The sequence below is a fragment of the Mastigoproctus giganteus genome, chromosome 3 (genome assembly GCF_048544385.1).
Source record: "Mastigoproctus giganteus isolate SK-2022 chromosome 3, ASM4854438v1, whole genome shotgun sequence".
Lineage (NCBI taxonomy): Eukaryota > Metazoa > Arthropoda > Arachnida > Uropygi > Thelyphonidae > Mastigoproctus > Mastigoproctus giganteus.
The window spans coordinates 75,949,602-75,974,784 of NC_143577.1; the positions used below are offsets into that span (position 1 = coordinate 75,949,602).

The following is a 25,183-nucleotide window of genomic DNA, read 5'->3' on the forward strand; positions in this document are numbered from 1 at the left end:
ACTCTGACTACCTAAGTATGAATTTATATCAACAATTTCAGAAGTTAAACTTGCAATATTTACATTTTTCAAGATCAATGTTTGAATTTGTTTATATAGCATAACTATAACTTCAGTATGGGATGGAGCTGAAATTTTCCATCTGAAATATCAGTACTTTTCACAATAAATTAAATATTTAAATATGTATTAATACAAACATATATTTAAAAATGATTTTATTTGTCATATCTCTCACACTTTCTTAAATTTTTAAAACAAAGATCTGCTTCAGAGTAACAAGAATTATAGCAGTGCTTTAAATAAAACCCCACACTAATTTGCTGTGTAGGGTCAATGCAGCCCAGTATTATGTGCTAAATTATACTCAACATTTATAAAATTTAATTGGAAGTTTCTCTCCACACATCACTAGGCATCATTTATATCGCATACATTATTCATCATTCAACACAAGGTTGTCAAATGCCTACTGTCTGAATGACAGGCTAGTAAGTTACGTTCCTTATCTCTCCTTGTTATTTTATTTATTTATTCTTATAAATACTGAAACAGGCTGTTACATTGGTTTGGAGTTTTTAATTGAATAACAAATTTGCCTCTTTTGGCGATGCTATTCAAATTAAAAATATCAGTATTTCTAGGTTGATTGAGGGATAACAATGTCATTTCAAAAGTGAACATAAGGCCAAGCCTTTTTGCTGTCAACGGGGAGAACAGAGCACCTCAGAAAGATAAAAAAAAAAAAAAAAAAGGAATGCAAGGAATGCAGTATAGTGACTACTATCATATTATTTTGATTTCTACATTGAAATAAAACCCTGCAACTTTACTAATTTGCTAAAATCCTTTTCTGTTTCCTGGGGTGTCCTCTTGGTCAAAATAACACGTGCAATATTTATTTATTCTTAATTTTTATGGAATATTACAAAAGCAATATTGTTGATAATGAAATTGGCAACTTCACTGTGCCTGAGTTTGTGAAATGATAAATGGTAATAATAGAATAGGAAAGACACTATCACAGAACATGAAAATGTTAAATTTATTGAAATGATTATAGGAAAACTTAATAACCACCAAAATACAAGTGAATCCATGTTTAGACTCCAGAGCAAAGCTCTGGCAACCACCATCTCTTCAGCATGCAGTATGAGTCATGTCTTGTGCGGTTATGATGGGCATCATGGTAAGATCCACTATTCCTTACATTTGCAAAGTACAGCTCTAAAAAAGTTTTTGCAGGACAGCAGCTAGATAGTCCACTGGATAGAACCTATTGGTAACTCTCTAGGAGGCATCTGGAACAGCTAGTGTACGAGGAGCAGTACGAAAGTAATACCTCCTATTTTTTGTCTCAGAAAATTTAATTCCTAAAACTGGAACTAAAAAAAAAAAAAATAGGAGGTATTACTTTCGTACTGCTCCTAGAGAGTTTCCCACAAAGTCACCATCATTTTCTATGCACTTCCGCTATGCAATGATGAATTTTCTATGTCTGATTGAACTCTACAGATGCAGGCTTTCAACTTTTTTTTAAGTATTACAGTATGATACATGATATTGTTCTACAAAACTAAAAAATATATACGTTTCTCAGCTGACTTCAGGATAGAATCTTAAATTACATAACTTCTTATTAGTTACAGTTTTTACAATCACTTTAGGAATGTTTCCACATATTGATCTGAGTTGATTGGTGCCACACTCCAAGAAGTCCACAAGCAAGACCTCATCTTCATCCCAAAACACTATATCACCATGATGGTGATAGTGTCATAATGGTGGACCAACAGAAGGCTGTCTTTTGAACTTCTTGCATGATGAATTTTGATGGTGTCACTCCAGACTCTTCGTTTTAGGGTCATAATGGTGGACCCAGGTTTCATCAACTGTGAATATGCATGAAAGAAAAACCTCTCCTTCACTCTCATAGCACCGGAGAAGTTCCATACAGATGACTTTCAGGGCTTCTTTGTGCTAATGTGTCAGCATTTTTGGGGCTCACTGGGTGCAAACCTTGTTGTAGCCTAGTTCCTTTATGATGGTTATCACAGCACAGTAAGCTACACTCACGAGACTGATAACAGGACCACTCAGTATGGCGAAACTGGTGACCTCTAGTGACCACCCAATGACATGAAATGATCTACAGCGGCACATTTGAAAGCAAAAAATTAGGAGGCATTACTTTCATACTGGTCCTTTTATAATCTTGCTGCCTCCATTCCACCAGCTAGTGACTGGAGGAGTGAGTAGTGTACATGTGTGGGGGAAGGGGTGAATTCTCTAGACCAGTGTTTCTCAAGTGCAGCTATGGTGGCCAAATGCAGCCACCAAGACATTTTGTGTGGCCACCAGACAATTTTCATAAATATCAAAATTTTTTATTTATTAAATTTCAACATTAAAAAATTTGATTTATATACAATCAAAATATCATAAGGACTTTTATAAAAGTGATATTCAATGGTATGAGACATGTTAATAAATATACTATATTTATTTTAAATACCAACAAATATTTTCTGATATTTGTCGAAAAGAAAATTTAGAAAATTAAATACCACATAATGGTGTTTGACCACCCATCTGATATTTAATTTGTTTTTATATTTGCAGTTTAGTACCAAAGTATTACAGTATGATACATGATATTGTTCTACAAAACCAAAAAAATATATACGTTTCTCAGCTGACTTCATGATAGAATCTTAAATTACATAATTTTTTATTAGTTACAGTTTTTACAATCACTTTAGGAATAGTATTATTATTCCTATGTTATATGCATATAAATTCCATCTATCATTGTTATAGATGGAATAAATGCCTTAATAAAAAAAAGAATTGTGCGGCCACCAGCTAAATCTTGTGACCATTTCTGTGACCACCAGAAAAGAACTCTTGAGAACCACTGCTCTAGACCACATTATGTCATGGAGGTGAGTATATTCTTGCTATATTAGAAAATGAAATGCACAAAGCATAATTTCTTATGGGTTTAGGTAATTAACTATATTTAAAATAACTAAATGCACAAGGCATAATACATTAACAGTTTAATATCTATATAATATCGGTGTGTTGACTTAAGAACCTACAAAGTAGTTGTTGTAGGCATCATTTGCTCTTTCTCATATTGTGCTCTGCTTCACGACTAGTTGCCATGATATTGCACTACCTCGAATAAGTAACGCTTCACTAATAGAGAAGACTATTGTTACTTATTCTCAGTGAGTACAACCACCCAGACATGTTTCAAGGCTACTGGCCTATCATCAGTGGGTGGGCAGGTACCCTGGTATTGCAGACATGACAACCCAGTTGTGAAGATAATCACACAATATGAGAGATGCCAAAAGGTGTATATGACAATATTTAAATAACTAAATGCACAAGGCATAATACATTAAGAGTTTAATATCTATATAATATCAGTGTGTAGATACACCGTAGACAACTCTTAAGAAACTACAAAGTAGTTGTAGGCATCATTTGCTCTTTCTCATATTGTGCTCTGCCCTCACGACGAGTTGCCATGATATTGCACTACCTCAAATAAGTAACACTTCACTAATAGAGAAGACTATTGTTACTTATTCTCAGTGAGTACCACCACCCAGACATGTTTCAAGGCTATTGGCCTATCATCACACACCAATATTATATAGATATTAAACTCTTAATGTATTATGCCTTGTGCATTTAGTTATTTTAAATATTGTCATATACACCTATTGGCATCTCTCATATTGTGTGATTATCTTCACAACTGGGTCGTCATGTCTGCAACAGCACCAGGGGGAGCCTGATGATGTCCGGAGTTTCCAAGAATAGGTGATAACAGTCTTCCCCACTGTTTAAGTTTTTGAGTGGTATGAGTTGGAGTTACTGTCCCTTTCATTCTTCTACACCGTTTCTTTTCCTCTTCCACTCCTACTATTACTTTCCCTCTACCTTTTTGCTTTTCTAAGTCTAATAGGGACAAGTGGATAGTCAAGTTATTATCCCACACATACAAAACAGCCTTGAAACATGTCTGGGTGGTGGTACTCACTGAGAATAAGTAACAATAGTCTTCTCTATTAGTGAAGTATTACTTATTCGAGGTAGTGTAATATCATGGCAACTCGTCGTGAAGGCAGAGCACAATATGAGAAAGAGCAAATGATGCCTACAACAACTACTTTGTAGTTTCTTAAGAGTTGTCTATGGTGTATCTACACACCGATATTATATAGTAATTAACTATATAATATCGGTGTAGATACACCATAGTTTATCCATAAATTTGAACTACATATGTAGCGTCAAGGCATCATTTTAATTGTATCTCATATTGTGGGTGCCTTCACATTGCATTATCAGGGTACCTGCCCATCCACTGATGATGATGATGAAGCCCACTAGCTTCAAAACAATCGTCTAGGTGGTGGTATCCACTGAAAATAAATAACAGTAGCCTTCTCTACTAGAGAAGCGTTATTTATTTATATATCACCCATAATATGAGATACAATTAAAACGATGCCTTTACACTACATACGTAGTTCAAATTTATGGGTAAACTATGGTGCATCTACACTGATATTATATAGTTAATTACCTAAACCCATAAGAAATATGCCTTGTGTATTTCATTTTCTAATACATTATTATTACCTACACCATTTGGCATCTCTCATATTGTGGAAATAACTTCGAAACTGTGATGGCATGTTGCATTACCGAGTACCTGCCCACCCACTGATGATGAAGACCACTAGCTTTGAAATGATTGTCTGAATGGTGGTATCCATTGAACAGTAGTCTTCTCTACTAGAGAAGCGTTATTTATTTGAAGTAGTGCAATACCAGCTATCTCATTGTGAAGGCACCCACAATATGAGATACAATTAAAACGATGCCTTTACACTACATACATAGTTCAAATTTATGGGGAAACTATGGTGTATCTACACCAATATTATATAGTTAATTCTTGCTATATGTACACCATGTCCAAAAGTTTCATTAATTTACATAACACTCCCCCCACTTCTATTTTAACTTTATCTACTGAATGCATCATGAATAGTCAAACTAAAAGATCAAAGTTATTTGCAAAAAGATCTAATCCTTCCAAACACTATCATTCATTTCACAAATATACATGATCTTAGTTCAACTCTCAATGATGTCCATTTCCACCTATAGATTACCAAGCCCCACTTACTTTTTCTGACAGAATCCCAATTATCAGTTGCTTCAAACACTGCTCTTCTCAGTTTCCCTAATTATTTGCTTTATGATTTCTTTTGCTATAAAGGCAGTACTTGTGCAATGTCTGCTCTGATATTCCTTGTTAGAGACTTCCTAATTTGAAATCTCATCCTTTTAGGAATCTTTATTGCAATAATAATAATACAAATCGATGCATTGTAATATTGGCCTTTGACAACCAGACAAGGGGTTGATCTTCTCTGGCTTAAAATCTCTCTACCCTATGCTGTTAAATACGTTCATTACCTCTCTCTCTCTCTCTCTCTCTCTCTCTCTCTCTCTCTCTCTCTCTCTCTCTCTCTCTCTCTCTCTCCCCCCCCCCCAACTCCAATAATCACTCTGAATTCTTTGAAAGTCAACTCTCTGTAATATAACTTTCCTAGCAGTGACATATTTTCCTTGGTGATTTTAATTTTCACAACTCCAGCTGACTAGCTACAGTTTTCTAGTTACACAGACCCAGTCGGTCAACATGCTGAGGCTTCAGTATCAGGTTGATGAGAATCAAATTCAAGTTGACGAGTCCACTGTGGTGCTCATTAATCAAATGGAAGATCGAAATATCAGATGATAAGTATGAAGGCCAGGAGCACAATAGGGCTTGGCACTGTAGCAGAGAGTGCAAATGTCTGAAATCAACTGCTTAGCTGAGGATCCCAATTTATGTGATAATTAGTGAAAAAGTTCCCAGACTTGCTTCTTGTCCAAATGGTAGTCAAGCAGTCTGGTCTGTTGCCAAAGCAATTGGCTGAAACTTCTGTCCATCAGTACAATACTGAATGCTACTGAATCCTGAGCAAAAGTTAAAGCTGACTTATTAGCATCCTACTTTTCTAACACTTGTATTGACAATGTTGGTCCACTTGATGTCAATGGATTAACCATTGATAACCCTGCTCACTTGCTGACAAACTGAATAAGTATTTTGCATTTAAATTTACTTGCGAGGAATTCTTTCAGGAAGGGATACCAGAAGTTTATCGAACCCTAATGGGGAGCTAAATGATTTTGTGATAACTGAATGGAAAGGGTAAGAGAAATTGCTGAAGCTAAACATAAAAAAGGCACCTGGGGTGGATGGAATCTATCCACTTATATTAAGGGAGGCAAGCAAAGGAGGTAAGCAAACTGTTAGCCATAACTCAAGGGTGTAGTGTCAAACAATGTTAACTACAAAACTGCATTTTCTTTTTGTGATAACTTTTGTTTTACTTTATACAAATAACAATGCATATCGTGTCCTACAATGGTATCTCTCTAGTACTTTACAAGTTAGCTTAGGCTGAAGTTCTCTGAGTTCCCCAGTGTTCAGTGCTGGGCCCATTGTCATTTTCAATATTTATTAATGATACTGATGAGTCTATGTTTTCAGATGATACAAAGGTTTATTTTCTTCTTCTTAGGATTTATTCTGTTATTACAACAGTCCTCCTCAACCTAACATCAAGGTTGCCATTTTTCAGGGTGGTTAATGACAATAATCAAGGTGAGGTACTGCAAAAAGATCTAGACAAATTAGGCAGTTGGGCTGATTGGGTGGTTGGTTGGTTGTTTTGGTGTTTATTGGTGCATTGACAACAGAGATCATAGTGCACCCATATGAGCTGAGAAATGAGAATTGAACTTTAACCTTGACAAATGCAAAGTACTGCATATGGGTAGCACTAACCCCAGTGAAATGTATCAACTATGTGGTACACCATTCAGTCAGGGCAGTGGAAAATGAAAAAAGACCTGGTTGTAACTGTGCATATGATATGAAGTTCTCTGAGCAGGGCAGTTCATGAGGTTTTGTCAATGATATACAGAAACTTTGATGGCAATATAAGGAGTAGTTATCCCCTTGTACAAGCCCATGGTTAGGTTGCATCTTAAGTACTGTATACAGGTCTGAAGGCCTCACTTCAAGAAGGATATAGATCTGCTAGAATGGGTGCAGAGAAGGGCAACCAGATTGGTGAAGGGAACAAAAAGGTGCTATTACCAAGAAAGGCTTCAGTTCTGCAATTTGCAAAGCTGAAGCCTCTCTTGTATTCCTTTGAAGCCTTATATGTATCCAGACTTCCTTGTCTGGAGACTAGGTACCTGCAGGGAGATCTGATTGAGGTGTTTAAGGCCTTGAATGGATTGAGCAAGCTAAATGGTGATGGCATCTTCCTCTTGAGACTCAGAGATGGATTACGCATTAGGCACGCACTTAGGGCATGCCTAGTGGGTAATCCACTTATTACATATAATAGGAGCCTCAAAATGAAACAATAATAAAAAAGGCAATAATAATCATATGGACACGAGTAGTGTATAAGCCATGAAAAATTTTAAAATCATCACGATAATTTATCACATTTGGAAGTCATTTGAATCCCCCCCCCATACGCAATTTCAATTACAGTTCCGACTTCAGCCACTGGCACTACTAAGAACAGCCATATTGTTTCAATGTTTATACATGAAGTAGGTGAGTCAAGGTCAACACTTACTGCATCTAGCAGTACTTATATTGTTTTATTCAATACACAATTTGTGTACTATAAAATAAAACTAATATGCTATTTATTAAACTGTCAAAATATAATATAAAGAATGTAAGTACTTTCATATATGCATAGGTAGTTACATTCAAATACAATACAAATATGTATTGTATATTCAAATACAATACATATTTGTATTGTATTTGAATATTTCAAATGCTTTGATTACTTTTAAACATTTTTACTATATTATTGTTATGTTATCTCCATAAGAAATGAAGCGATTATTCAATTCGGAAGCACAGAAACGAATATGACAGAGAGAAAAGGAAAAACTGGCAGAGAAGCAAAAAAATTCAATAACAGCATTTTTCAGACCATCCAGTTCCGCAAAAATTAGGTACATCTGAAGAAACAAAGTAAAAATGAAGAAAGAGTAAAGAAACAGGAGTAAAAATTAAAAAAACAAGACATTACAACAAACAGTAAATTAGAATTCATGGAAAATATAGAAAGAACTGGAATTAAAGACAAATTCAGATGTAACTGATGTTGAGAATGAAGCAAATAAAAGTTTAATAATTTATCGAAATAATAGAAATTTACATTTTTTCTGCCAGAAACCAAATTGTAACAAATAAAAAAGGGAAATAAATAGGTATGCCTATTGTTACATTTGCAAATTATTTTCTACAATTGCCAACAAAACTTTGTAAGAGGTGTAATAATTTGAAAAATATATCAAAGCAACAGGAGGTTCTAAGGGTCATATTACATTAGCATTAGTAGAGGCATTTGATGCAAGAAGCAAGCTTATGCAGCATCAGCAAAAAAAAAAAAAAAAACATTTCCACTTCACCCCTCTGTTTGTTCGAAATACCTTTCCAGCTCAGCCTTAAACTTATTTAGGCTATCAACTTCCACGACAAGGGTAGAAGTCTGTTTCACCAACTAACCACCCGCTGGCTAAAGGCAAATTTCCACACATCTATCCTACATCTGTCTTTCCTCAATTTGAATTTATGCCCTCTCAGGTGATTATTCTGAGCAAGAATCCCATCAGCATTGAGCAAGCTCAAACCATTCAAGGCTTTATACACCTCTATCAGATCACCTCGCTGGTGCCAAGGCTAAGGGTTTGCTTACTTCCTTTGCTGCCTCCTTTAATATAACTGGATAGATCTCATCCAGACACTGTAATTTGCAAAACTTAAGCCTTTCTTCGTAAGAGAACCCCTTTGTTCCATTCACTAATCTTGCTGCCTTCTCTGCACTCGTTCCAACAGTTCTACATCCTTCTTGAAATTAGGCCTCCAGACCTGTATACAGTACTCTAGGTGTGGCCTGACTATTGCCTTATACAACGGAATAATCACCTCCTTATCCCTGCTAAAAAAATTCCTATATATCATTGACAATACACCATGAGCTACTCTTGAAGCCCGTCTGCACTGCTCAGAGAACTTCATATCTGCCTGCACAACCACCCCCAGATCCCTTTCATTCTCTACCACTGTCAGTGTAGTACCACAGAGTTGATACGTTGCTCTGGGGTTGCTGTTTCACATATGTAGTACTTTACATTTGTCAATGTTAAACTTCATTTGACACCTCTCAGTCCATCTGCTCAACCTTTCCAGATCCTGTTGCAACAGCATAGTGTCAGTAGTGTCCTTGACAACCCTGCCAACCTGCATATCGTCTGCAAACTTGGACATTAAGCTTGATATACCATCATCAATATCATTTATAAATACAGAAAACAATAATGGACCCAACACTGAACCCTGAGGGACTCCAGTATTAACATTAGTCCATGATGAGCAGTGTCCATTGATTACCACTCTGTCTTCTCCCCCTCAACCATCCCTTTATCCATAGCAGCAATTTGCCTCCAATGCCAACACTGTTCCAATTTGTGCAGCATTCTGCCATGTGCAACAGTATCAAAAGCCTTTCTAAGATCCAAGTATAGAATATCAAAGTTATTCCCAGCATCCAGTTCTTTTGTGACTGCATCATAGTATCCAATCAAATTAGTCAGACAAGACTTCCCCTTAACAAAACCATGCTGTGTCCGAGCTATAACTCAAGTCTTGTCTAGATGATCCTGCAGTGCTTCTTTAACCAGTGCCTCCATTAATTTTCCTGGAACAGAAGTTAAACTCACAGGTCTATAATTACTTGTGTCAGCCTTTGATCCTCCTTTGTGAATTGGGGTCACATTTGCACATCTCCAGTCTGTGGGTACCTCCCTTGAGTCCAAGGAAGCTCTCATAATAATGGCTAAGGGTTTGCTTACTTCCTTTGCTGCCTCCTTTAATATAACTGGATAGATCTCATCCACCCCAGGTGCCTTTCTTGTGTTTATCTTCAACAATTTCTACTCCACTTTACTCTCAGTTATTACAAGATTCTCTAGCTTACTGCCAGAGTTGAATACACCTCTGGCATTCCCCTTGCTGAATAACTCCTCATGTGTGAATGTCGATGCAAAATATTCATTTAGTTTGTTAGCTACCTGAGCAGGATTATCAACAGTTGACCCATCGATATCAAGTGGACCAATCTGATTCATCCCCTTCCTTCTAGAGTTTCCATAAGTAAAGAACTCTTTGCTGTTTTTCTTTGTATCCCTTGCCAAAGATTTCTCGTAATCTGCCTTTGCCTACCTAACCTCCTTTGTAACTTGGTTACAGATCAACTTGTATCTATCATAGGCTTCTGTGTCACGTGTTAATTTGTATGTATCCCATGCATTTTTCTTCTCTGCCATATATCTCATTAGTTCATCTGACATCCATTTAGGCCTAAACCTTGAACAAAATTTCTTACTTGGTATGTAAAGCCTAGTAGCTTCCAAGGTAACTTTTTTGAATGCTTCCCATTTTGAATTTGCTGTTGATAACATCATCAGTTGGTCCCACTGTATAGAATTTAAATACTGTCTCAGTCCATCATAGTCGCCTTTACGAAAGCAATAACCCTTGCCTTTACCCCTAATGGTAGTTACCTCTTTGAGTAAATCCCACTTCAGCACATTGTGATCACTGCCACCTAGTGGTTCATTTATCTGCAGATTCTTAATGCATGAAGAATCACTGCTGATAATCAAATCAAGAGTATTACTCCCTCTAGTTGCCTCCCGAACATGCTGAGGTAGAAAACAATCATCCAATAAATTCACAAAAGCCTTGCTAGTGTGTGAGTGACCAGCCCCCAAATTCAGTCAATATCTGGGAAATTAAAATCCCCCATTATAAGACTCTCTGATTTACTGGCCCACTCTATTTCCCTGTACAGTTTCTTATTATACTCATCAGATTCATTAGGGCTATAACACACACCTACTCTCATTTTTCCTTTCTCGGTGCTTATGTTACACCAAACTGACTCGACACTGCACTGTCCAGCGATGTCGACTGGCTTCACTTCCTTGGATTTTATGTGTTTCTTAACTAATAGCATAACCCCTCCTCCCTTCCTATCCTGTCTATCCTTTCTGTAGACGTTGTACTCCCCAAATTGCAGTTCTGCATCCCTTATATCTGCGTGACACCACGTCTCTGAAATCCCAACAATATCTGCCTTTGATGTTTTGAGAAATACCTCAAATTCATCAAATTTATTTACTAAACTCCTAGCATTGGTGTACACGCAAGTATACATGCATCTCTTTCTATTCTTAGTTACCCTAACACAACCCATGTGTTTACTTGTACTGCAATGACTCCCAGCACTCTCTGAAATATCCTGCATCTTGTTTTTCAGGCTTCTGCTCATTCCAATTGAAGCAGTGCAAGAATCTCTTTCACCTCTGCCAGTGGCTACTGTTAACCTATTAGTCTTTGTCTCCACCCAAACTAGCAGTTTTCCGACCCACCTAACACTGTCTCGATAGCATCATCAAATATTCTTGCACCCTTTCTATTTAAGTGTATCCCATCCCTGTAGAAGCAGTGTCTCCTGTTAACAAGTACAGTTCAGGCTGAAAAAAATTCTACCCCTTGAGCCTTGCACAATCTTTCCAAGGCCGAATTGATCGACAAGGCTCTCATCATATACTCCCTCCTATCGTGTCTGGGCAGAATTGCAGACGCTTTCAAATTCAACCCTAAATCACTACTTTTATTAAACAGTGACCTGTACTTGTTAAGTAATTCTGCCGGTCTCCTACTCTTGATATCATTAGTGCCAATGTGTACAACTATTATATCACCTTTTGTGCCCTTAAGAGATGATATCCGCTCTACGTCATCAACCTTTGCCCCTGGTCCTGTTCCACCTTTCCTTTTTACAAAGTATGTTGCCCATTTCCCTGACAATATTTTGTTGTTTTTGTTGTTGTTATGGGAGTTTAAAGGCGCATAAGCAACTATGGCTATAATGCCTTCCCTGACAATAGAGTCAGATGAACTAATGAGATGTGGCAGAGAAGAAAAATGCATGGGATACATATAAATTAATGGGTGACATAAAAGCCTATGATAGATATAAGCTGGTCTGTAACCAAGTCACAAAAGGAGATTAGGCAGGCAAAGGCAGATTATGAGAAATCTTTGGCAAAGGATGCAAAGAAAAACAGCAAAGAGTTCTTTACATATGTAAACTCTAGAAGGAAAGTGATGAATCAGATTGGTTCACTGGATATTGATGGTTCAACTGTTGATGATCCTACTCAGTTAACTAACAAACTAAATGAGTATTTTGCATCTACATTCACACATGAAGAGTTATTCAGGGAGGGGAATGCCAGAGGTGAATTAAACTCTGGCAGCGAGCCAGATGATTTTGTAATAACTGAGAGGAAAGTGTAGAAGAAATTGTTGAAGATAAACATAAAAAAGGCATCTGGGGCGGATGGAATGTATCCAATTATATTAAAGGAGACAGCAAACCCTTAGCCATGATTATGAGAGCTTCCTTGGACTCAGAAGAGGTATCCATGGACTGGAGATGTGCAAATGTGACCCCAATTCACAAAGCAGGATCAAAGGGCGACACAAGTAATTATAGACCTGTTAATTTAACTTCTGTTCCAGGGAAATTAATGGAGGCACTGTTTAAGAAGCACTGCAGGATCATCTGGACAAAACTTCAGTTATAGCTCAGATACAGCATGGTTTTGTTAAGGGGAAGTCTTGTCTGACCAATTTAATTGGATACTATGATGTGGTCACAAAGGAACTGGATGCAGGGAATAACTCTGATATCATATATTTGGATGTTAGAAAGGATTTTGATACTGTTGCACATAGAAGACTGCTGCACAAATTGAAGCAGTATGGCACTGGAGGCAAATTGCTGCTATGGATAAAGGGATGGTTGAGTGGGAGAAGACAGAGTGGTAATCAATGGACACTGTTCTTCGTGGACTAATGTTATTAGTGGGGTCCCTCAGGGTTCAGTGTTGGGTCCATTGTTGTTTTCTGTATTTATAAATGATATTGATAATGGTAAATCAGGCTTAATGTCCAATTTGCAGATGATACGAAGGTGGGCAGGATTGTTAAGGACACTAATGACAGTACGCTGCTGCGACAGGATCTAGAAAAGTTGAGCAGATGGGCTGAGAGGTGGAAAATGAAGTTTAACATTGAGAAATGTAAAGTACTATGTATGGAAAGCAGTAAACCCAGAGTAACGTATCAACTCTGTGGTACTACACTGACAGTGGTAGAGAATGAAAAGGATCTGGGGGTAATTGTGCAGGCAGATATGAAGTTTTCTGAGCAGTGCAGATGGTCTGCAAGAGTAGCTCATGGTGTCTTGTCAATGATATACAGGAATTTTTTCTATCAGGAATAAAGAGGTGATTATCTCCTTGTAGAAGGCAATGGTCAGGCCACACCTTTAATATTGTATAAAGGTCTGGAGGCCTCATTTTAAGAAGGATGTAGAGCTGTTGGAGCGAGTACAGAGAAGGGCAACAAGATTAGTGAATGGAACAAATGGTTGCTCTTCCGAAGAAAGGCTTACGTTTTGCAAATTACAGTGTCTGGAGACTAGGCACCGGCGAGGTGATTTGATAGATGTGTATAAAAACAAAACCTTGAATGGTTTGAGCATGCTCAATGCTGATGGGATTCTTCCTCTTGCTCAGTATAATCACCTGAGAGGGCATAGGTTCAAATTTAGGAAGGACAGTTGTAGGATAGACGTGTGGAAGTTTGCCTTTAGCCATGGGTAGTTGATTGGTGGAACAGACTTCCACCTTTTGTTGTGCTGAGCTGGACAGGTATTTGGAACGAATGGAGGGGTGAAATGGGAGCATTTTTTTTTGGCTGATGCTGCATATTTGGTTTTTTTTTTTAATGGCATTAGCAACTAAGGCCATATTGCTCTGGGATATGTGGCAGTCATTCCTTGACCTTTCCATCCTCTGTATTTGGTGGTGACGGGCTCGAACCCCGGTCTAATCCAGAAGCGTGTGTTACGCACTGCTGCTCCTGCCCACCTGGCTACGGAGGCACCTTGATGCTGCATAAGCTTGCTTTCTTACATCTTATGCCTCTACTAATGCTAAATGCTAATGCTAACTGAAGGTTAGCATTAGCATTTAGCATCCCCTTCACCAATCTGGTTGCCCTTCTCTGCACCCATTCTAGCAGATATACATTCTTCCTAAAGTGAGGCCTCCTGACCTGTATGCAGTACTAAAGATGCAGCCTAACCATGGTGGCCTTATACAAAGCAGTAATCACCTCCTTATCTCTGCTAGCAAAGTTTCTGTATATCATTTATAAAACCCCCATGAGCTGTCCTGGCAGCCTGTCTTCACTACCCAGAGAATTTCACAACTGACTGCACAATTATGCCCAGGTCTTTTTCATTATCCAATAACCTAAGTGTAGTACCACAATCACTACTACTCATAGTGATCAATCAGAAGGGGTACCAGATTGGACTAACCCGTAACCCATATCTTTAATTTGGTAATAAGATATTTTTGAAAAATTTTGAAAGCAGAAGGATATCAGCAGAATGCAAGCAATGGAAATGAACTTCTTGAGAGGGGTCTCTGAAAAGACTAAGGCATGACAGAATAAGAAATGTGGCCATTAGAGAGAGAGAGAGAGAGAGAGAGAGAGAGAGAGAGAGAGAGAGAGAGAGAGAGAATCAGAATAATAATTTGAGAGAAACAGACAACAGAGATGCAAAGAGATGACAGACTGCCAAAGAGAATGTTAAAATTGGAAACTGAAGGCAAAAGGTCAGGAGAAAAGATGTCGAGAGGTGATGAGAGATGTAGAAAGATAAGAAGTGAGCTAGGAAGAGACGGAGAGGGAAGAATGGCAGGCAGGCAGAAAGAGCAAATCACAGAAAACTGGTTTATCAACCTAGCAAGAAGCAGGAATGACTATGGATAAATAAATTTTACTTTACTGAAAGTTATTTCAATAAAGGATGCAGTGATGTTGGAACTAGTATTTTTTTTTTTTTTTTTTTTGGCAGATGCTGTATAAGCCACTGATATCCAGAAAATAAAGCAGTTTCGGGCACTGGAAAGACAAGGCATAGATACCCCATATATTATGATTTTGAAGAAAATATATGAGAACGCTACCTCCTTTACTAGACTAGACAGACAGTAGAAAATTTAAAATTGAGAAAGGAGTTCGACAAGGAGACAATATCCCCGAAGTTTACTGCTGCCCTACACTAGTCGCAGAAAGGAGTCAATGTGAATGAAGAGTACCTAAACCATTCACAATTTGCAGATCACATTGTGGTCATAAGCCACAATCCCAAAGAACTAGAAGAAAATCTTAATCAGTTATGCATAGTTAGTAAAGATTTTGGAATAAAGATGAATATGGCTAAAACAAAAGTAATAATGAACAAGCATGCCATAGAAAGGGACATAATGATTGAAGGAGCAGTAATTGAAAAGGTGGAGTCATATACTTATCTGGGACAAGTCATCAACTGTAATAATGATAAATGGCTGGAAGTCAAGAGAAGAAAAAATTTTGGATGGATAGCATTCAGTAAATATAGTCACATACTGAGGAGCAATATCCCAATTTTTTCTGAAACACAAAATAATGAACCAATGTATAATACCCACCATGACTTATGGAAGTGAAACTTGGGCACTCACCAAAAGAATGGAAGAGAAGCTGAGAACGACATAGCAAAGAAAGGAACGAATTATATTGAGAATCAGACTATTAGATAAGAAGAGAAACCCATGGATTAGGCAGCAAACTCAAGTAAAGGACATTCTTATCAAAACTAAAGAACTAAAATGGTCTTGGGCAGGACACTTAGCTTGAAGACATGATGACAAATGGACTAAGAGAATAACAGAATGGTACTCAAAAGGAGCTAGAAGAAAACCTGGAAGACAACGATGGAGAGGGACAGATGAAATTCACGAGTTTGTGGGTAGTAAATGGATGGCCATTGCACACAACAGAAGGAACTGGAAAGTTGCTGGAGAGGCCTTCATCCTGCAGTGGATTGAAAATGGCTGATGATGATGATCCAGAAAATGGGTACACCCAAGTCACCTTGCTGTTGTGGAAGCTGACAGCTTAAATAAATTAAAGGAGGAACTAGACAAATCAAATTTTTTGAAGGAATGGATGTGTGAAATGGTTTTTTTTGGGTTGATGCTACATAAGCTTGCTTTCTTGCATCATATACCTCTTCTACTACTACTACCATGTTGCAGGGGTGGCCGAAGAATAGAGTGATTGTCCAGTCGAGTTCTATCATTAACTGATTACTGGGAATGTGTGATTTACCTAATTTTGCTTTTCTGACTGTTTGATTGGATGCAAATTCACTTCTGATTTTAATAAGAAATGAAAAATTATCATGCTGTTGTTTAGTTTTTGTCATGCTGCTCTTTCATAAGTTGCAAAAGGATGGATGTAAGACTGTAATTGAATGGCATATGTGTGTAAATTTGATAATTTCGAAATACAAATGTTTTCAGCGTGGATGTTTGATGAAGTAGATCAGTTGATGATGAGGTGAGTTTTTTGTTTTAAATTTGTTTCTTGACAATTTGATTTTTTTTGCAGTAATTCTATGAATTGTTAGTATCAAATTCTTTTTATATTAGCGGAGGGTGTGGGGGCAGCAGCCCCACAAACCCGAGAGTCTGGGGGCAGCAGAACAAAAAATAAAAAAATAAAAATAAACATTTCTGTTGACATGCATGAGCAATTCACATTGTTAATGCTTGTGAAATCATCTAGTATTGTGTGGCCAGAAAAGCAGGGGTTCATGGCGGCAACTAGGGCTTACAATACCAAGATTCCGGTCATTTTATTTAGGATTTGAAATCCTGGTATTGATACAAAAGTACCGGTTTTTTGGTACTAATTTAAAAAATAACTGTTTATGATTTATTCACATAAAGGTTATAAAATCAACAACAATAAGTCATTAATATTACAGAATTTGTAATAGAGGGATTATTATACACAGTACAAATGCAACAGAAACCTGAAAACGTCGTGAAACTAATACAAAATCTTACAAATATATTTCTCTTAGTAAGTATAGTGTGTGCAAATAAAGCACTTAAGGAATAATGAAAAATAATTATGGAAATATTTCCATTAGTGGGAGTAGGCTTGGTAGGGCAATCAAGGAATTATGGTGAACAATGGTATTGCAGGTGCGGAAGGGTTAAAATTAAAAGCTTCTGAACAATAGTTTAATCCTCTATTACACCGCTACTTGAGGATGTGACACTTAATGCATTTTTGGTATGGAGCAATTCAATGTACTGTCAGCAAGTGACCTAGAGGCAAAAGATGAAAGCGTTTCGTTGTGTGGGAAAAACATTCTGTTTTTCTCACCATAGGAAGGCGCCACATGGGCAGGAGCAGTAGTGAGCAGCACACGCTTCTTAGACCGGGGTTCGAGCCCGTGACAACCAAATACACAGGATGCAGAAAGGTCAACGAATGACCACTGCATATCCCCAGAGCAATATGGTCTTAGTTGCTAATGCTCCTAAAAACCAAACAACAACAAACTATTGATTGCTTATGTTTCTTAAGAGTTCACTTTATTCAGATAGGTAGCGTGGATGCTTAGACTCAACCAAATTTGCAGTTTCAATATGTATATTTTTTTGTTTTTAGAATAACTGTATGTTTAATAATTTTTTGTTAGAATATTTATTATTGTAATAAAAGTTTGATTTAAAACGTGAATTCAAGTAATTACATGTTTTTTCCTTACTTTATTACACCTAATTGTCATCAATTTATTGCGAAAAATTTTTTTTTTTTTTTTTTTTGGAATACCGGTATCCTGGTTTCATAAATTAAAAATATCGAAATACCAGTATTAAGATTTTATCGTGAGCTCTAGTGGCAACCCTCAGAAAAAAAAAAAGAAAAAAAGTATATCTGTTAATGTGCATGGGCAATTCTCATTATGCACGTAAAATCATCCAGGAATATAGGGGCAAGAAGAATCAGTGATTGTATGTGCTGCTAATTTTTGTTACTTGTTTAAAATAAAATTGCTGTCTTGCCATTTTATTCTTAATTCAACTCCAACATATGACATACTATAGTGCCACGTGACATCCCCCAGTAACATGCAGGAGAGGGGCAGAGCATTGAATGGGATGTGCCTTCACTGGCCTATCACTGCCTTCTTCCTCTCTTTCTTACTGAAGTATGGGGTTGTACCCATGTTCTGGAGTATAACCACATAAGTCTTTGCTGAATTTTAGTATGATGTACCACTCGTGTTATGTGACAAGTTACAGGAAAAAGCTATGTGATGAACAGGTTGCGTGAAAAAAAGGTTAGGTTTTTACCTGACTTCGGGGTGGATTTAAACAAAAGAAGTGTTTTTTTAATAGATTTTCATTTTAGTGAAAAAGGATTGGTTTGTTTACTCCACTAATCTGGAAGGATTCAAGCAAAATGGGTGTGGCTTCAAGTGTGCCATTTAAAATTTAGTGATGGGTATCCCCCCCTTCCAAAATGGCAGTGATTGACATGCCTAACCTGCAACAGTTAGTGTTAGTTAGGGTGTTTATCCCCCCCCCTCCTTCAGCTGTTTTAAAATCTGAAACTCATTTTCCTATTTTAAAACAGCCTACTGAGCGAATTATGGATTCGGGTCATGCTCACGGATATTAGACTTAGCTCATCATGTTTAGCATTAGTAAAGGCACATGATGCAAGAAAGCAAGCTTTATATAGCATCAGCCAACCCCCCCCCCCCTTCTCATTCCATCCATCCACTCGCTCCAAATGTTTGTCTAGTTCTGCCTTGAATCTATTTAAGCTATCAACTTCTAAAACAACAGATTGAAGTTTTTTTCAGCAATCAAACACATGCTGGCTAAAGGCAAGCTTCCGCACATCTATCCTACAACTGTCTTTCCTCAATCTGAATTTATGCCCTCTCAGGTGATTATTCTGAGCAAGAAGAAGAATCGCATCAGCATTAAGCATGCTCACACCATTCAAGACTTTATACACCTGAATCAGATCACCTTGCAGTGCCTAGTCTCCACACACTGCAATTTGCAAAACCTAAGCCTTTCTTCATAAGAGCAACCCTTTGTTCCATTCATTAATCTTGTTGCCCTTCTCTGTACTCATTGCAGCAGCTCTATATCTTTCTTAAAATGATGCCTCCAGACCTGTATACAGTACTAAAGGTGTGGCCTGACCATTGCCTAATACAAGGGGATAATCGCCTCCTTAACCCAGCTAGAAAAATTCTTGTATACCATTCACAAGACACCATGAGCTACTCTTGCAGACTGTCTGCACTGCTCAGAAAACTTCATATCTGCCTGCACAATTAACCCCAGGGCCTTGTCATTCTCCACCACTGTCAGTGTAGTACCACAGAGTTGATACGTTACTCTGGGGTTACTGCTTCCCACATGCAGTAACATTTGTCAATGTTAGTCAATGTTAAACTTCAGTTGCCACCTCTCAGCCCATCTGCTCAACTTTTCTAGATCCTGTTGTATACCGTCATTAGTGTCTTTAATATCCCTGGCGACCTGTGAATCATCTGCAAACTTGGACATTTAGCCAGTATACAATCATCAATATCATTAATAAATACAGAAAACAACAATGGACCCAACACTGAACCCCGGGGTACTCCACTAATAACATTAATCCACGAAGAGCAGTGTCCATTGATTACCACACATTCTGTCTTCTCCCACCCACCCGTCCCTTTATCCATAGCAGCAATTTGCCTTCAATGCCACACTGCTCCAATTTGTGCAGCAGTCTTCCATGTGCAACAGTATCAAAAGCCTTTCTACGATCCATATATGATATCAAAATTATTCTTTGCATTCAGTTCCTTTGTGACCACATCATAGTATCCAATGAAATTGGTCAGACAAGACCTCCCCTTAACAAACCCATGCTGTATCCCAGCTATAACTGAAGTCTTGTCTAGACGATCCTACAGTGCTTCTCCAGTGCGTCTATTAATTTCCCTGGAACCGAAGTTAAACTAACAGGTCTGTAATTACTTGTTTCACTCTTTGATCCTCCTTTGTGAATTGGGGTAACATTTGCACATCTCCAGTCCATGGTTATCTCTCCTGCCACCCCTCAGCCCATCTATCCTACAACTGTCTTTCCTCAATTTGAGTCCAAGAAGACTCTCATAATTATGGCTAAAGGCTTGCTTACTTCTTTTGCTGCCTTCTTTAGTATAACTGGATAGATACCATCCACTCCAGGTGCCCTCCTTATGTTTAACTTCAACAATTTCTCCTCAACTTTGCTCTCAGTTATTACAAAGTCACTCCCTGTTAGAGTTAGATAAACTTCTGGCATACCCTCCTTGAATAACTCCTCATCTGTGAATGTAGATGCGAAATACTCATTCAGTTTAACAGCTACCTGAGCATGATTATCAATAGTCAAAACATCTATATTAAGTGGACCAATGTGATTCATCCCTTTCCTTCTAGAGCTTACATAAGTAATCGGTTTTTTTTCTTTTTTTCTTTTCAGCAGCTCTACATCCTTCTTAAAATGAGGTCTTTACCAGATTTCTTGTAATCTGCCTTCGCCTGCCTAAACTCCTTGGTGTCTTGATTACAGACTACCTTATATCTGTTAGGCCTCTGTGTTGCCTGATAATTTATATGCATCCCATGCATTTTCCTTCTGACACAAGCCTAATTACTTCATCTGACATCCATTTAGGCCTAAACCTTGAACAGTATTTCTTAGTTGGAATGAAAAGCCTAGTAGCCTCCAAAATTAAGTCCCTGACGGTTTCCCATTTAAAATTCAACGTTGGTAACATCATCAGTTGATCCCACTGTATAGAATTTAACAACTGTCTGAGACCACTTTACGAAAACAAAAACCTTACCCCTGATGGTAGTTACATCTTTCAGTAAATCCCACATCAGTACACTGTGATCACTGTCACCTATTGGTTCCTTCATCTGCAGATTCTTAATGCATGAAGAATCACTGCTGATAATCAGATCAAGGGTATTACACCCTCTGGTTACCTCTCAAACATGTTGCTGTAGTAAACAATCATCCAATAAATTCACAAAAGTCTTGCTAGTGTGCGAGTGACCAAAACACAAGTTCCTGTCAATATCTGGAAATTTAAAACCCCCATTATAGGACATTCTCATTTATTGCCCTCTCTATTTCTCCACACAACTGCTCATTATACTCATCAGATTCATTATGCCTATAACACACACCAACTGTCATTTTCCCTTTCCCAGTGCTTATGTCACACCACACTGACTGAACATTGCCTTGTCCACCAATGCAATATCAATCACTTCCATCTTGGAAAGGTGTACCCATCACTAAATTTTAACCAATGTCACGTGACATGGTTGTCGAGAGGCGTTTCTCTATGACTTGTTATGCGAAAGGAGTAATCGTGATTCATTTTGACCATTTGTTGATCACGCTGTTGGGTACATTATTCCAAAGTTTAGTGCTTGATTTCTTCCATCGTTTGCCACTGTGAATAATAATACTCGAAAATATGTGCTCAACATATTATTATTATTAGCCATACGGTGCAAGGAAGCCGAAGTCCTATGCTGGACCAACAGCCAAAAAAAAAAAAATAATAATAAATAAATAATAATAAAATAAAATAAAAATTTCAGAGTTACACAGAGAGAGAGAAGTAGAAAAGAATCATCATGAAAGAGAAGAATGGTGATATCCAGCTCAGGACCCTGGGTTTGCCAAGCCCATACTCACCAGCCCCTTTGGTAATGAAAGCGTAAACTGGTAAATACTCCAGAGAAATTGCAGATGAACCAGATGAGAGTCTGCAAGTTCTGAAATGGCCCTCCTGTACTTCTTGCGTTAGTAGTCCTAATCTGGACGACCAGAGTTTCCCAAGGGAAGCTCTGGTCGTCCAGATGCACAGCATTCCGCCACTTCTGAAGACGAAACGAAGATTAAGCAAACTGGAAATGCGAATAACCTTGAGGAATCTCACAAAACTGCATTAACAATTGTTCACTTGAATATGTTTATTTATTTTATATTAATCTGGAAAGCCTGCCAATTATGCACTCGAAGAGGACGCCTGTTCAGCTTCTCGAACAGAAGCGAATTGGCACACCAAGGTCCTGAGCTGGATATCATCATTCTTTTTCTTGGTAATTCCCTTCTCTCTCTCTCTCTCTCTCTCTCTCTCTCTCTATATATATATATATATATATATATATATATATATATATCTGGGTAATTAAAAAAATTTTTTTTTTTAGCTGGTGCAGCATAAGCCTCAGGCTTCCTTGCATCATATGGCTAATAGTAATAATGGTAATAACCACCATGTCATAAGCACACGACTTACCCAAGCTGGATATCATCTATAAATTTTCTCATTTCTTCAGAAAGATCAGATGACAGCGTCGCATTCATGTCTACAATTTAATCGCTGAGTCCCAGTCTCTCCCTCCTTTCTTTAAATTATTTTTTTTTCCTCACTTCGTTTGTTTATAAAAGCTCCTGAACACTGGATTCAATTATCAAAAATAAATACTACCCTCGCGCACGCATTTGTAAATAATTTGATGGCAGCGCCAACTTGAACAGAAGTGTCAATTACACTCCGAATCTACGAAACAAAATTAATAATTCTATTTTTATTTTATTTAATTTTTTCCTTTTTATTGTCAACAGCTGAGATTAGAAAACTTATACACAAAAAAAAAAAAAAAAACACTGGGAAAATTCACAATACTTATTTGTTGTTGGTGTTGTTGTAATAAACTTTTAGGAGCAACTGCAATTAAGGTCATATTGTTCCTTATATACTGTCTGCAGATTAAGTGTGTTATCTGGTCGATACGGACGAAAATGTCTTCGGTTTCCAGGAGAAAAACTATCCTATTTCGCCTAAGACCGACTAACTCAGTCACATTTTGAAAAACGCCCATAAAAATTCCCCACCTCGTCGACGGGACTCGAACTAAGGTCTTTCCTACCTGGTGTGTGAGTATATACGGCGAAACTGCCAACTGTGCTTCCCAGAAGGGCAATAGCATATTTAGCATTAGCATTAGTAGAGGCAGATGATGCAAGAAAGCAAGCCTATATAGCATCAGCCAAAAAAAAAAAAAAAAAAAAAACCTCCTCACTTCATCCATCCACTCACTCCAAGTGTTTGTCTACTTCTGCCTTGAAACTTATTTAAGCTATCAACTTCTGGTAGCTACATATTTGTAACTACCCTAATGGGAGTTACAAATATGTAACTACCATCGGGGTTAAGGGGAAGGGTTTTTGCTCTCATAAAGTTAACTACAGTGGTCTGAGACAGTTTTTAAATTCTATGCAGTGGGACCAACTGATGAAATTGCCAACAGCAAATTAAAATGGGATGCATTAAAGGAATTAACCTTGGAAGCTACTAGGCTTTTCATACCAACTAAAAATTACTGTTTAAGGTTTAGACCAAATTGGAAGTCGGATGATCCGATAAGACTCGTGACAGAAGAGAAAAATGCACGGGATACATATAAATTATCAGGAGACCCAGATCCTACGGTAGACATTGGACAGTACTTAAGCAAGCAAACACATATTAGGAGCCACTTAGGAAAAGAATACAAAGAGAAACAGTAAGGACTTCTTTACATATGTGAACTCTAGAAGGAATGGGATGAATCAAATTGATCCACTTGTATATGGATGGTTCGATTGTTGATGATCCTTTTGAGGTAGCTGAAAAACTAAATGAGTAATTTGTAACTACATTCTTCACACATGAGGAATTCTGTAGGGAACTGGAGGCCAGAAGCTTATCAAGCTCAAACAGGGAGTTAAATTATTTTATAATAACTGAGCAAAGTGGAGGAGAAACTGTTGAAGTTAAACATATAAAAGGCACATGGGGTGAACAGATCTATCCAGTTATATTAAAGGAGGCAGCAAAGGAATTAAGCTGGCCCTTAGTTATTATTATTATTATTATTATTATTATTATTATTATTATTATTATTATTATTATTATTATTATTATTATTATTATTATTATATATCAAACCTTGGACATTCAACCCTCTATCAAATTGCACAAACATGATTGCCTACATGATCAGAATTTCAAGGATTGCAAATGTCTAACTGTGGAAGAAGTTTCAAATCATTGTTACCTTGGGTTATGGATTGACTACAGTCTAAGTTGGGTAATGCATATAACAAACTTGTACAAAAAAAATGAGATTTTATGTGTACTTTTTCTACTACATTAAGAATAAGTTAAATCTTAGAACAAAAGTTACCTTATTTTATCCATTAGCGGACTCCCAACTCAATTATTTAGTAAATATCTGGGCACGAGCAAATAAAACAGAAATAAGGGCATTAAACAACTTAATGAATAGGATTCTGAAACTTTTAATGGGGACAAACTCTTGGAATGACCTGAACAAGAGAAGGCAATTTTTATTGAAACATAAAATACTGTATCCATTTCAAAAACTGAAGTTAAATCTATTCTTAAAAAATCTTAACACTATTTTTGAAGAGTCGAATCTGCAAAGAAATGTCTCACAAAATTTAAGGAACCCAAAAGCAATTACTTTGCCTCCCCCTAGGATACTAAATAGATTTGGAGGTAGGCACACAATGAATATAATAAACAACTTGTTGGCTACCATTGATTTCAGGCTCACGAGAAGTTACCCCATCTCCAAATTAAAATTCCTAATAAGAAAATTCTTGATACTCAATGACACAGTAGATTAGAATTGATATGCAGATAAACTACTACCTCTGTTTACAGTGTGGAATATACTATGTGTAGTGACTTCATAGTCTTTTCTGTAAGATAACAAATTGTACAAACCTGTTGTAAAGGAAGAATTACAACTTGTTGTCAAGAAATTTACTTTTCTTAACAAGTTCATTTATTGTCAACGAATTCTCTTAATAAATAAAATTTTATTGTATAAAATTGTATTG

General features: G+C 37.2%; 1 protein-coding gene across 1 annotated transcript in view; it reads right to left on the reverse strand.

Moving 5' to 3' along the window:
• Positions 1-22,689, reverse strand: part of eIF2Bbeta (eukaryotic translation initiation factor 2B subunit beta) — a 199,645-nt gene extending 176,956 nt beyond the window's left edge. The window contains exon 1 of the mRNA XM_090370568.1: positions 22,569-22,689. Within this exon, the coding sequence (XP_090226694.1) occupies positions 22,569-22,636 (68 nt within the window). The 5' untranslated portion in view covers positions 22,637-22,689. The remainder of the gene's footprint in view (positions 1-22,568) is intronic.
• Positions 22,690-25,183: the final 2,494 nt, after the last annotated feature.